We start from the raw sequence: 12,018 nt of genomic DNA, 5'->3' as shown, positions 1-12,018 counted from the left end.
CGGGTTCAATCCCTGGTCCTGGAAGATCCCACATGCTGCAGAGCAACTAAGCCCGTGCGCCACAACTACTGAAGCCCTTGAGCCTAGAGCCCGTGCTCCGCAACAGGAGAGGCCCGCATACTGCAACGAAGAGTGGCCCCCGCTCGCTGCAACTAGAGAAAGCCCGCGCGCAGCAGCAAAGACCCAACGCAGCCAAAAATAAAATAAAATAAAATAAATTAAAAAAAAAAAAAAGTCTAACACTTAAAAAAAAAACTTAAAAAAAAAAAAACTTGAAAAGGGCAAAATATCGACACATGGAAAACCACAAAGATAAAACAGCATCTACCTGTAAAACTGTGTTTGTATAACATTAAGTATTAATACTTTGCAACAGAATGGATTCCCAATATGGGTTATTCCTGAGAGTCCCCAGGGGTATTAACAGGGTGCGTGAGCTATTTTCTGTATTTCAAAGAGGTTAATGGAAACTGCACTCTATTTGCAATTAGGACATGTAGATGTTTACTTCTTTGCTTTAGTTAGATCAACTCGATGTGGTGATAATCAGCTGACAGGAATATGTTACATATGAAACGCATGACCCTACAGCTCTCTGATTTTTGAAAAATACAGTAAACAAATTATTACTTGATATAGTTTATGAGTATAAACCAAAACATGAGGTCCGCGTTTTTTTACTCCAGAGTAAAAATGTTATAAAATGGCGTTGAAATCAATACAGCAGTTGGCACTAATCTGTTGTAACCATAATTTAAAATAAAAGGGGAAAAAAGTAAATTGTTTTCCTGAGCCACACTTACCACGTCGGCTGGGTTCTGCCTCTCAACCAGTTTGCTATCCTTCGTACCGTCGTCTTCTGAACAAAAACTCCCTTCCGGTTTTTGATTTAAAAGGGAAGATGCCTTTTTATTTTTCAGCAGGTGCTTCAGAAGCTCATTGCCTGAATCTCCTTTGGCAGCAGGAGCGCCGGCAGTTCGGGGAGGACTCTGACCCGGGCAGGCAGCGCCGGCCACAGCCCTTTCTTTGGCCCGATCCCCAGGGCGCTCCTCCAGTTCAGGCCCATCTGGGCCCGGGCGCTGCTCCGGCTCAGCTGACTCCAGTTTCATCTCCCCAGTGGGGGCAGGGGCGTCGACGGGGCGCTTATCCACCTCTGAACTCGCACAGGTCTGTTGACCTGGGGTTCCTCGTGCGAAGTCACTGCTGGGCAGTTTGTTCTCCGGTTCTGTGCGCAGCGGGCCCGCTGCCGGGTCAGGAGGCGACAGGTCGCCTGATCCCGCTGACTCGGGTTCTCCCTGCGGAGGGCGCTCGCCGGGTGGAGGGCGCTCGCCGGGCGGAGGGCGCTCGCCGGGTGCGCTCACGGCGGGAGCAGAGGCAGCTTCTGAGACACCCGGGGTTGGTGGAGCGGTTACGTCCGAATGCGGAGTAGAAGGTGCCTTGGTAGACTCCGCATCGTCGTCTTTCTTCTTCTTCCTTGTTCTCTTCTTTTTCCCTTTCTCTTCTGGGATTATATCAGAATACAGCTGAATGAGAGACGGGGCTGATCCGGGGTAACTCTGTCCACGGCTTACAGCCGGGTCTTGGCCACAGGGGAGACTGCTCTTAGCCACTGGAGGTGCCGCGGGTAAAGCGGGTGTGAAAGGAGGCCTCACCGGGGACTGCTGGAAGCTGGCCCCAGGAACACCTCCATGTACCGGCTTCACAGAATGGAAATTTGGGCTTCCACCAGGAATTGACGGTGAGTCAGGAACAAACGAGGGAGGTCCCATCTGCCTTCGCTCATTGGTTTGCATGAAGTTTGGGGTGGGGGGTGAATTAATAGACCCTTGCTGTATGTTCTGCTGCTGTAAAACCGGCCCCGCTTGCTGTTGCTGCTGCGGAGGCTGCTGAAGGGGTCTTGGAGGTTGCGTAAAATCACAAGGCAGGTCAGAAGTGTAGAACGGAATCTGGGACACAGGCGTCCTGCTGCTCAGTTCCGAGCCCATCATGCCGTGCTGCTCCATTTCCATCCTCTGCTGCAAAGCTCTCTGTCTATCTACTTCTTGCATGAGCTGGATCCGCTGTCTTTCCTGCTGTTCTCGTAAACGTTCCTTACGTTCCCGTTCTTGAAAACTTTCACTGAACGGGTTATTGTCATCGAATTCCACCCGTGGTGGTGGTCCACTCTGTGGATTTGCATTTGACACTGCCCCTGGGGCTGGTGGGCAAGTTTTTATTGGTAACTGGGCAACTGGAGGCTGGATCCTGGGAGGATTGAGGGGGAGGTGAGAAGGGGCACCGGGAGGCTGCCATCCAGGTAAACTGGGCATCCTAGCAGGGCTCGTGTGGCCGGACAGGACCGCTGTGTGCTGTTGGTGCTGGAGCTGCGGCGGCGCCATGGGGAAGCTGGGCTGGCTCATGGTGGGCGGGGGGCCGCCTGGAACCAGGGGCAGCTGGGGCTGGACACCTGGCATCACGGTGGGCGGGGCCATGGCACACTGCTGCTGCTGCTTGATCCGATAATCTTCAATCAACTCGGCATGCTCTTTCTGTTGTTTACGAATCTGGAAGAGCAAAATTAAATCTTACTCACTTATATGTGCTATGGGTATCAAATAAAAACACTGGCTGACGATTATGGTGGAGGTTATACAGAAGGCAGTTAGATCAGGCAGAGGTAAAAATATCTTGCTTAGGCAATGGCAAAAATCACCAAGGGAAAAAAAAAAAAGGAAGGACTCATCAACTAAAACTGCCAAGCTTTTCAATAATAGGATGTTTCTAAATATGAAATACCAAAAACAAATTTGAAACACATTTTTCTGAAATAAATATTTAAGAAAATCTTTCTCTGAGTCATAAACTATTTAAACTACATATAAAAAAATAAAACAATAAACAAAGGCTACACAGGAATCAGCTAATTGTGATGTCTTAGAAGTTACATTAATATATAAGGTTAGACTAACTGTGAGATTTAACTCAAACTTTAACCATTTAAATGTGTTAAGATTTCATTTCTTAAGTATACAAAAGTGTACAACATGTTAAGACAAGATGAATTACCAGTACATATACCACACCCCTCCCCCTCCAGGTTAAAAAGACTAGATTGGTAATAAAACTCCTTGAATTTAATGGGTAACATATTCAAATTATAATTTCTGAAATATGTAAAAACTCTGAGGTAATGTTTTGAACAGTTCCTAAGAGGCTCCTAATATAATGACTGACTTGTGTCAGTTAATTAATCCCCAAAAGACTTTGTACCCTCATGGGCAGACGCCACGGACCAATCTCAATGCAGACACAACCCGTGTCCTGAGGACACACCGCCTCACTTAGGGAGCTGGGAGAAAGGGGTGCAAGATGATGTACATACCCTCCAAAATCACTCAATTTCTGTGTACTGTACTAGTACACTGAGCCAGTTATGATAGGTTTTCAACTTATTTTCAACAGTTTCCCAGGCAGACTAGCATATTCTCTGCACATAATGGTTTTGGTCTGTTTTCCTGTAGCTGGCAACTGCTACTTATTTTCTTCTCTTTCCTGACTGGCTTACTAGCCAGAACCGAGGAATTACCGTTGGACTGGCGAATGAGTATGAACATACGTGAAGCACCGGGACACTAACTGGAATACGGAAGGTGGTGATCCATGCCTTTGCCACATTTCAAAATTCTCTTAAAAACATTGTCATGAATTGCTTATCTTAATAAGATTACACTGGACTGCTGGCAACTATGTTGTAGCAGATGATGTGTCCTATTTTCCAAGTACAGTATTAGCTTCTCAATAGGATTTGATCCATGGATATGCAAAAACTAGGCCCTTGTCATAAAAAATTTATATAAAAATACCAGAAGGCAATAAAAAGGCTAAAAATAAGTTATAAAGAAATCCTTAAAAGCATTTTTACTTGAAATAAACATGGCCCCAGAAAGTAAATTTAAAGAGAAAGGAAACCTCTCATTCCAGAATAGTCCTGGTTTTAAACAATGGAAATCATATTGTAATCAGCTTATTGTTGGGACATTATTGTGGGAGCTATAGCTTGGAGATAAAACACCACAGTCGAAATCCCTACTCCAATGATCACCTACGTCACCTACCTCCACAACGACTCAGCAGATTCCTCACGTGTAAAATGGTGATAATACTACCTTGTTCATAAGGTTATAGAGAACGTTAGGTTAAGACAGGGCATGTAACTGTGTTCACTACACAGAAAGCACTGCTGTGATTTTTACTGATTCAATCTGCTCTGAATTCCTCCCTTTCCACTATTAACATTGGGAGTAAGATTTAAATTGACAATCAAAAGCAAGATTGACCTTTTTTGGTGTACAATTCTAGGAACTTTAACATGGGTGGAGATTAGTGTGGCCATCACCACAGTCAAGATACTGAAGGACAGTCCAGGGGTTCCCAGTTTTTGGTGAGTGTGTTAGAGATGCAGTCAATATTTGTGTAGAGGTTTGTGTGTGAACCTAAGTTTTTAATTCATCTGAGTAAATACCTAGGAGTGGCCACTTAACACATTCTAAACACTAAATAAAAATTTAAAATTTTACTTCTTCTTGAGTATAACTGATATTTCAGTATGAGCATTTTCAGAAATATCAGGTTCATAATGGAAGATAACAGCAAAATGATCTCATTTTTCAGGAATGAGTCCTTTACATAAGATACACCAATGTACTTTAAGACCAAAATGATATTGAGAAGGAATACTAATAAAAACATACTATGGGGGGAAAAAAAACAAAAAAACCCCCACCAGAATGATTCAAATGCTCTATCTGAAATTCCATTAGAAACTAGGGAACCGAAGGACATGGCAAAACAAAGGTCAACTGCAAGTAGAAAAGCCTATGATCTCCCCATGAGCTGTCCTCAGGAAAGCTAAGACTCTGCACAGTGATTTCCCAGAACAGGGAAAGTAACTGAATTTCCCCAGCTATATTAGCTAAACCAGTATGAAAACAGTTCTTCTAGGTCAGGATTATGAGAACTTATCTCATCAGTGGCGCTTACTGAAAGTATGTGCTGTGTGACCACGACTCTGGGGCAAGGACAGGGGTTATTTCTTCAGTTAGTAAGAGGCCTCAGAGCTGTCACTTTTGACAGTGCACTTCTGTGTGCCATTTAACACCAATCGAAATCCTTTACAATTAATCAATGACAGACCCAAACATTCTATGCGTTAACAACTGTTTCTATTTCGCAGACCCACTTATTACCTACCTGTTCTAGCTGCTTCTGAACCATGCTTTGCTGCTCAGTGACGTGCTTGAGCTGCTCTGCATCCTCTTCTGGAAACTCACGCCCAGCTTTCTTGGCGGTACGTTGTTTAGCTGAAAGGGCCTTCTTGGATTTCCTGTGTGCACCGATTTGTTCTTCAAGATATTTCTGCTGCATCTGAAGAAGCTGCTGGGTCTCCTGAAGCCATTCTTCATACTGTTTACGTTGTGAATCATCTGAGGAAAAAAATTAAAATTCACCTGTGTTAATTTTCTAAAGAGTCCAATATAAGTTACACAAATCCATTTTGTAAGGAAACATTTTCATCATGACCTTGTAATAGATATTTTGAAAACACAGTAGTAAATAACTATATAAAGTAGAAGATTTTAGAAAAATATTTAAGAAAACCAAAGAATGCATGTTCTTAGGACACAGGCTAACTTCATACTTATAAATATTATAAACCCAATCTTTGAAAAGCAAAAGACTTATCTAATGGAACACTTTTTATCTACTAAACTATCAAATTCTCTAACCCATAAGCCAAACTATATATTGAACTATATTTGTATTTGATTAATTCAACTTTACAGATTTTGAAGAGACAAAGTAAGACATATCCTATTAAGGTCCAGAGCATGGATTAGGTATCATTTCCCATGCTAATTTTCCTAAGTTTATGGGTTTCCCCTATTTCTAAATGGTGAAAATATGTCCTAAACTATGAGGGAGGGAACCTAGAAAGTTTTAGAAAGGACCAAAATGAAGTCTGTTTTCAGACTTCAGAAAACTTACGGATTTCAGAGGAAATCCGTAAGTTAAAAACATTGGTAATTTTTATGAATTTTGTCATTTATATGTCTATAAATAAGCCATTAATCAAGTAAAATCTTCTCTACTTGTATGACTGTCATTAAAATATCTCCCCAAATAGTTGTATCTCTTCATCTTGTAGCAATATTCCTTCTTAATTCTTTAAGGGCACTTTACTTCACTGATTCCAAGTTCAAAAAAAAAAAATCGTCACCTTATGGTTGTGAAATTCAGAACATACCTTTTTGACTCACTTTAAGACAAAGAAATAAATAAATACAATTCCAAGAAGGACATTAGCTGAAAAATTACATCAATGATAACAGAATATCGTCATACAATAAGAATCCAACCAAAGCCAATGGGCGTAATAAAGCCAGAAAAAGCCAGTTGGTTACAGCTGTTTACTTGTTTTTAATGCGAATATGTATGCAAATTATAATAATTAGTGCAGGGGTAATTTCAAAAGGTCAGACTTTGGGTTTGTTCTTAAACCCAAAAGTTCCAGTACATGTATGAACTTGAAATCTAGTCTACTAAATTTGAAGGGCATTTTTCAGAACAGGCTTTTTCACAAGATTTCAGAAGTTCTGCTTCTGGTAGAATGAGACCTACCGCAAGGAAAGCCTTTCTGGTTTCTGGAACCAGGAGAGCAGAGGTGAGCAAAATGAAAAATAATGGTGAAAAAAAAGTTAGCTAAACAGTCTGAAGATTTCAGAAAGGTTCAGTTTGGGGAGAACTTTAAACGCTATCCTGAACCACCTTGGGACCCCTGAAAGTAACTAGAAAGGACCAATGGCATCCTGCATCCTTGACTTCACACCATGCTGCTAAGCCAGCTTATCTTTCCCTTTGTTGTTCCCATTTAAGCGTCCTGGTCACTTAGGCAAACAGTCATTAGAAAAGAAGTGGTTTAATTCTACAGATTGTAAAGTGCCCAATCTATATACAGAAACAGCAGCAACACTGAAGAGAATGGGGAAGATGATTTTTCTGTATTAAAATATTTACCTCTAACCATAATTATTCATGCACAGAAAAAAAAGCAATGAAATACATGCCTTGAGGAAAAGATGCCTAATAGGGCAGTGATGTTTCACAAAAGATGAGGGCACTTCGACTTAAAATAACACACCTAAACTAACTCCAAGATTTTAAAAGAACACAAATATAGTGCAAACAAGCAATCCCCAGAGAACAGGTAACTAATTAGATTTATACTTACTGACAAAGCCTGGACCAAAATTTGGAGGATTAGGCCTAGAAATCTGATGTGTTATACTGCCATCCTAAAATAAGTAAAATTTACAAATAGGTTTATTCCACATTTCAGTTCAAGGGGAAAAAAAACTTTAAAAAAATGAAAAAGAAAAAAAGAAATGGAAAGGGAAAAGAACTTTAATTTCTTATGACACCTTTAAAACTTTCATTTTTATAAAAAGTGGAATGAATTTTGTGGTGACAACCTAATTTCTGAACATTTTAAACTACCTCTGAACTGTTATATTTGCTAGATTTCAGTTGAAAAACAATTATGTTTGAAGTAAGGGGTTATTCATCAGAAATATAATGTAGGGCAAATCAAATAGTGTTCGTATTATTATACTTAGCTAAAGATCCATGTAAAACCCCACTTTTTGATGAAATCTACCTGGTTTCTTCTGCAACTAAGACTGAAACATGGGTTCCAGATTTACTAAATTCCACTCCACAACACAAAGTTATTTATGAACAAAAACCAATATCTCTAACAGACACAAATAATAAAACAAATATGCACTAATTTAAAAAGTTACTCTTATTTTCTCATTAAATGTCTTTTATCTTCCAGGGAGACCAAACAGTCATCATCTCACAATTCCCTGGCAACAGTCTGATAAATAGAATTAACTTTGAAAAAGCATTTACCGAGTTGTCACAAATTCTGTTGGATATGAGCTGTATACAAGGTAGTGACTAAAATCGATACCAGCACCCCGAATGCACTACATGTAAACCACATAACCCCGCAAAGCAGGTGGTGTAACATTTAACAGGTCAGGAAACAGAGGTTAAAACACGTGCCCGAAGTTGCACAATAAACTCATAGTGGAACTCAGATTATTTGAAAACTCAGCTATGAAGCCTATGCTTTTTCCACTGTGTCAGATGGTCTCTCTTTTTTAATCAAAAGAATATAATTATCAGCATAATAAATCTGAAGTGTTAACTGGCAGGGCGAAAAAGAAAGTGCCAAAAAGACATAAAGAAAACAGGTAGCTTTCTCTCTTTCTTCCCCCAACCCAGGCAGATATTTGAGAAAAAAAAAAAAAAAAGAAGAAGAAGAAAACACAGTATGAAATGAGCAGTTCTACTTTCCTGGATATTGCTTGACACTAAATATTTAAATATTTACACTTTTTAAAGCCGATTATCGTGAACAGTAAATATTTCAAAAACTAAATTATTCCAAGGAATAAACTGTAGAACATGACTATCTGTATCTAAATAAAATGATTATAATCATTATTTTCTACATTTTATAGCAGTTTTACATTTAAATGTAATGAATGAATTCTAAAATGCAGGACATGAAAATATCTCTGTGGAGTTGAAAGTAAATAAAAGCAAACCCCCAAACCCTAAGCATTTGGCTTCCCTCCAAGTGACCTTCTACCCTTAAATATATGGATCCTTTTCAGAAATTGTCAATTTTTAAACTTTGTCTTTCCCTTAAAAAATAATAAAATGTCTTTATTTCTGCTGAGTCGATAATATTGGTACATCCTGGCAGTGTTCTAGGACTTCTACTATTTTTTGGAAGAGGCCTCACCATAAAGAAGAGCGAGAGACACAGGAAAACGTGCATTCTTAAGCGACTAGTTACAAGCAGCAGTACCTGAGTAACTGCCTGTGGAAGGAGAGTCTGGCCATCACCAGTCTGTGTTCCAGTCACCGACTGGCCCATAAAGGGGAACCTGTGAAAAGGAAGCACTAAGCATCAAATGATAAGCATTTGGAACTAACATTATTTTTAAGTGCTTAACAGTTTTATCTTCCAGGGAAGAAAGAGTAATGGCAGTGTCTTCCTCATCAAAAATCATTTACTAAAGCCCTGTTTTTTGTATCCCAACCTCACTACACAATTCTGTGAAGTGTGGATTCTTACTACCCTCATTTTACTTTTGATGAAGAGGAAGAGTCAGAGAGATTAAGTGACTTTCCCCACAGTGACGAGTGGGGCAGCGATGCGATGCCGATGAGGCTGTCCCAGGGGCTCCACGCGGTTTTACGTCTCATTGTACCTCAAAGTTAATTCAAGCCTTTTAGATGAAAAATACAAGGAAGACAATTTTCTTAGAATTTATGTACTAAAACTATTTGTTCCAATCTTAATTTAAAAATAGTTGGTAGCTTACAAAAAATTCTTGCATCCTAAAACGAAAGATGTATCTCAATTAAGAAGTTTCATACATCTTTTTTTAAACATCTTTATTGGAGTATAATTGCTTTACAATGGTGTGTTAGTTTCTGCTGTATAACAAAGTGAGTCAGCTATACGTATACATATATTCCCATATCCCCTCCCTCTTGCGTCTCCCTCCCACCCTCCCTATCCCACCCCTCTAGGTGGTCACAAAGCACCGAGCTGATCTCCCTATGCTATGTGGCTGCTTCCCACTAGCTATGGGTTTTACATTTGGTAGTGTATATATGTCCATGCCACTCTCTCACTTTCTCCCAGCTTATCCTTCCCCCTCCCCGTGTCCTCAAGTCCATTCTCTAGTAGGTCTGTGTCTTTATTCCCGTCTTACCCCTAGGTTCTTCATGACCTTTTTTTTTTTTCCCTTAGATTCCATATATATGTGTTAGCATACGGTATTTGTTTTTCTCTTTCTGACTTATTTCACTCTGTATGACAGACTCTAGGTCCATCCACCTCACTACAAATAACTCAATTTCGTTTCTTTTTATGGCTGAGTAATATTCCATTGTATGTATGTGCCACATCTTCTTTATCCATTCATCTGTTGATGGACACTTAGGTTGCTTCCATGTCCTGGCTACTGTAAATAGAGCTGCAATGAACATTTTGGTACATGACTCCTTTTGAATTATGGTTTTCTCAGGGTATATGCCCAGTAGTGGGATTGCTGGGTCATATGGTAGTTCTATTTTTAGTTTTTTAAGGAACCTCCATACTGTTCTCCATAGTGGCTGTATCAATTTACATTCCCACCAGCAGTGTAAGAGTGTTCCCTTTTCTCCACACCCTCTCCAGCATTTATTGTTTCTAGATTTTTTGATGATGGCGATTCTGACTTCATACATTTTTTAAAATGGATGGCTAGTGGGAAGCAGCTGCATAGCACAGGGAGATCAGCTCGGTGATTTGTGACGACCTAGAGGGGTGGGATAGGGAGGGTGGGAGGGAGGCTCAAGAGGAGGGGATATGGGGATATATGTATGCATATGGCTGATTCACTTTGTTGTACAGCAGAAACTAATACAACACTGTAAAGCATTTATACTCCAATAAAGATGTGAAAAAAATAAATCAATAAAAAAGAAAAAAGTTTCATACATTTTTATATCTAAATGTTAAAGCAAACCAAAAGCTGGTCACTGACCAAGAAAAAGTCTATATGGTTCAAAATATCTGGCAAAACGTTACTTACTCTAATTAAAAACTTCACAGAAACATTACTGCTTTGATGAAAACACTGCCCCTAGAATTACCAAATGTGTCAACATAACAAGATTATATTTTGCAAATTATTTATCAAACACTGTACCTTAATATCTGAGTACTATCAGAATTTGGAACATATGCTTTTTAATATTTTTACTCAGCTTTTTGATTCATCTGTTACCCCCTGGCTCCACTACAGCCCTGGTGTGGAATAATCTCACAATCACAAAAGCACTCACTGTCTATCACCCTCAGTCAACTTATGACACCACCTGAAGGAAGGACCATCACCTCTACTTCTTCAAAGTGCTCAGCAGAAGGGCTAACAACACACCTGATGACTAACAGATCAGTGTACCTGAGTGATATAGACATGATGCTGAAGGAGCAGGGGTTCTGATTATCAGGTCCATATTTTAAAGTACGTACAGAATTAAATTTAGCATTTCCTTCTGTTTTGACTATGCGCAGCAAACTACAATATTATCAACAGTACTGTGACTTTGCACCAAGAGAACTCACATCATTTTCATAGCAAAAGTTGTTGCACATACCTAATAGGTCATTTAAGTTCATCACTATTTTGAAATTATGGTAGTTATTAGACCTACTGCCAAATTTATTAATGCATTAGAGAAGCACCATATGCTGTAACTTTTATATTTAACTATATTTCAAATATAATTGATTTCCTCTGTAAAACCAATGTTTTTGGTTTTGCATTAAAATATTCTGAGGAGTTCAGGCTTCACTGGGATGTCAAAAAAGTTCATGACATAAAAAAGTTAAGAAGCCCTGTGACACAGAAATAGTGTTAACAGACGTTGTGCAATAATGAAAATCGGGACTTCCCTGGTGGTGCAGTGGTTGAGAATCCACCTGCCAGTGCAGGCGACACAGGTTCAAACCCTGGTCCAGGAAGGTCTCACACGCCGTGGAGCAACTAAGCCTGTGTGCCACAACTACTGAGTCTGCGCTCTAGAGCCCACAAGCCACAACTACTGAAGCCCACGTGCCACAACTACTGAAGCCCGCGCACCTAGAGCCTGTGCTCTGCAACAAGAGAAGCCACCGCAATGAGAAGCCTGTGCACCACAACCAAGAGCAGTCCCCGCTCGCCGCAACTAGAGAAAGCCTGTGCGCAGCAACGAAGACCCAGTGCAGCCAAAAATAAATAATAAATAATTAATTTTTAAAAAAAAACTGAGGAGCCTTCCAGAATAAGCTCTCACTGGCCAAGAATGGTCAATTTGAACATCGCTAAGGTTAATAGCTGCAACAGATTAAGAAACATATCAAATGTA

At 40.0% G+C, this 12,018-nt stretch overlaps 1 protein-coding gene across 21 annotated transcripts in view; it reads right to left on the bottom strand.

Moving 5' to 3' along the window:
• KMT2C (lysine methyltransferase 2C) overlaps positions 1-12,018 on the bottom strand; it is a 279,179-nt gene that overhangs the window by 24,753 nt on the left and 242,408 nt on the right. For all 21 annotated transcript variants that reach the window (XR_009504924.1, XM_059932968.1, XM_059932969.1 and 18 more), the window contains 4 exons: positions 8,921-8,999; positions 7,268-7,331; positions 5,230-5,462; positions 804-2,543 (listed from right to left, as the gene is read on the bottom strand). Coding sequence is in view for 20 of the 21 variants with exons in the window: in XM_059932968.1 (XP_059788951.1) it covers positions 804-2,543; positions 5,230-5,462; positions 7,268-7,331; positions 8,921-8,999 (2,116 nt within the window). In the remaining variant the exon portion in view is untranslated. The remainder of the gene's footprint in view (positions 1-803; positions 2,544-5,229; positions 5,463-7,267; positions 7,332-8,920; positions 9,000-12,018) is intronic.

The sequence above is a fragment of the Balaenoptera ricei genome, chromosome 9 (assembly GCF_028023285.1).
Source record: "Balaenoptera ricei isolate mBalRic1 chromosome 9, mBalRic1.hap2, whole genome shotgun sequence".
In the NCBI taxonomy this organism is placed as follows: Eukaryota; Metazoa; Chordata; class Mammalia; order Artiodactyla; family Balaenopteridae; genus Balaenoptera; species Balaenoptera ricei.
This window is presented reverse-complemented; position numbering and strand designations above follow the sequence as displayed.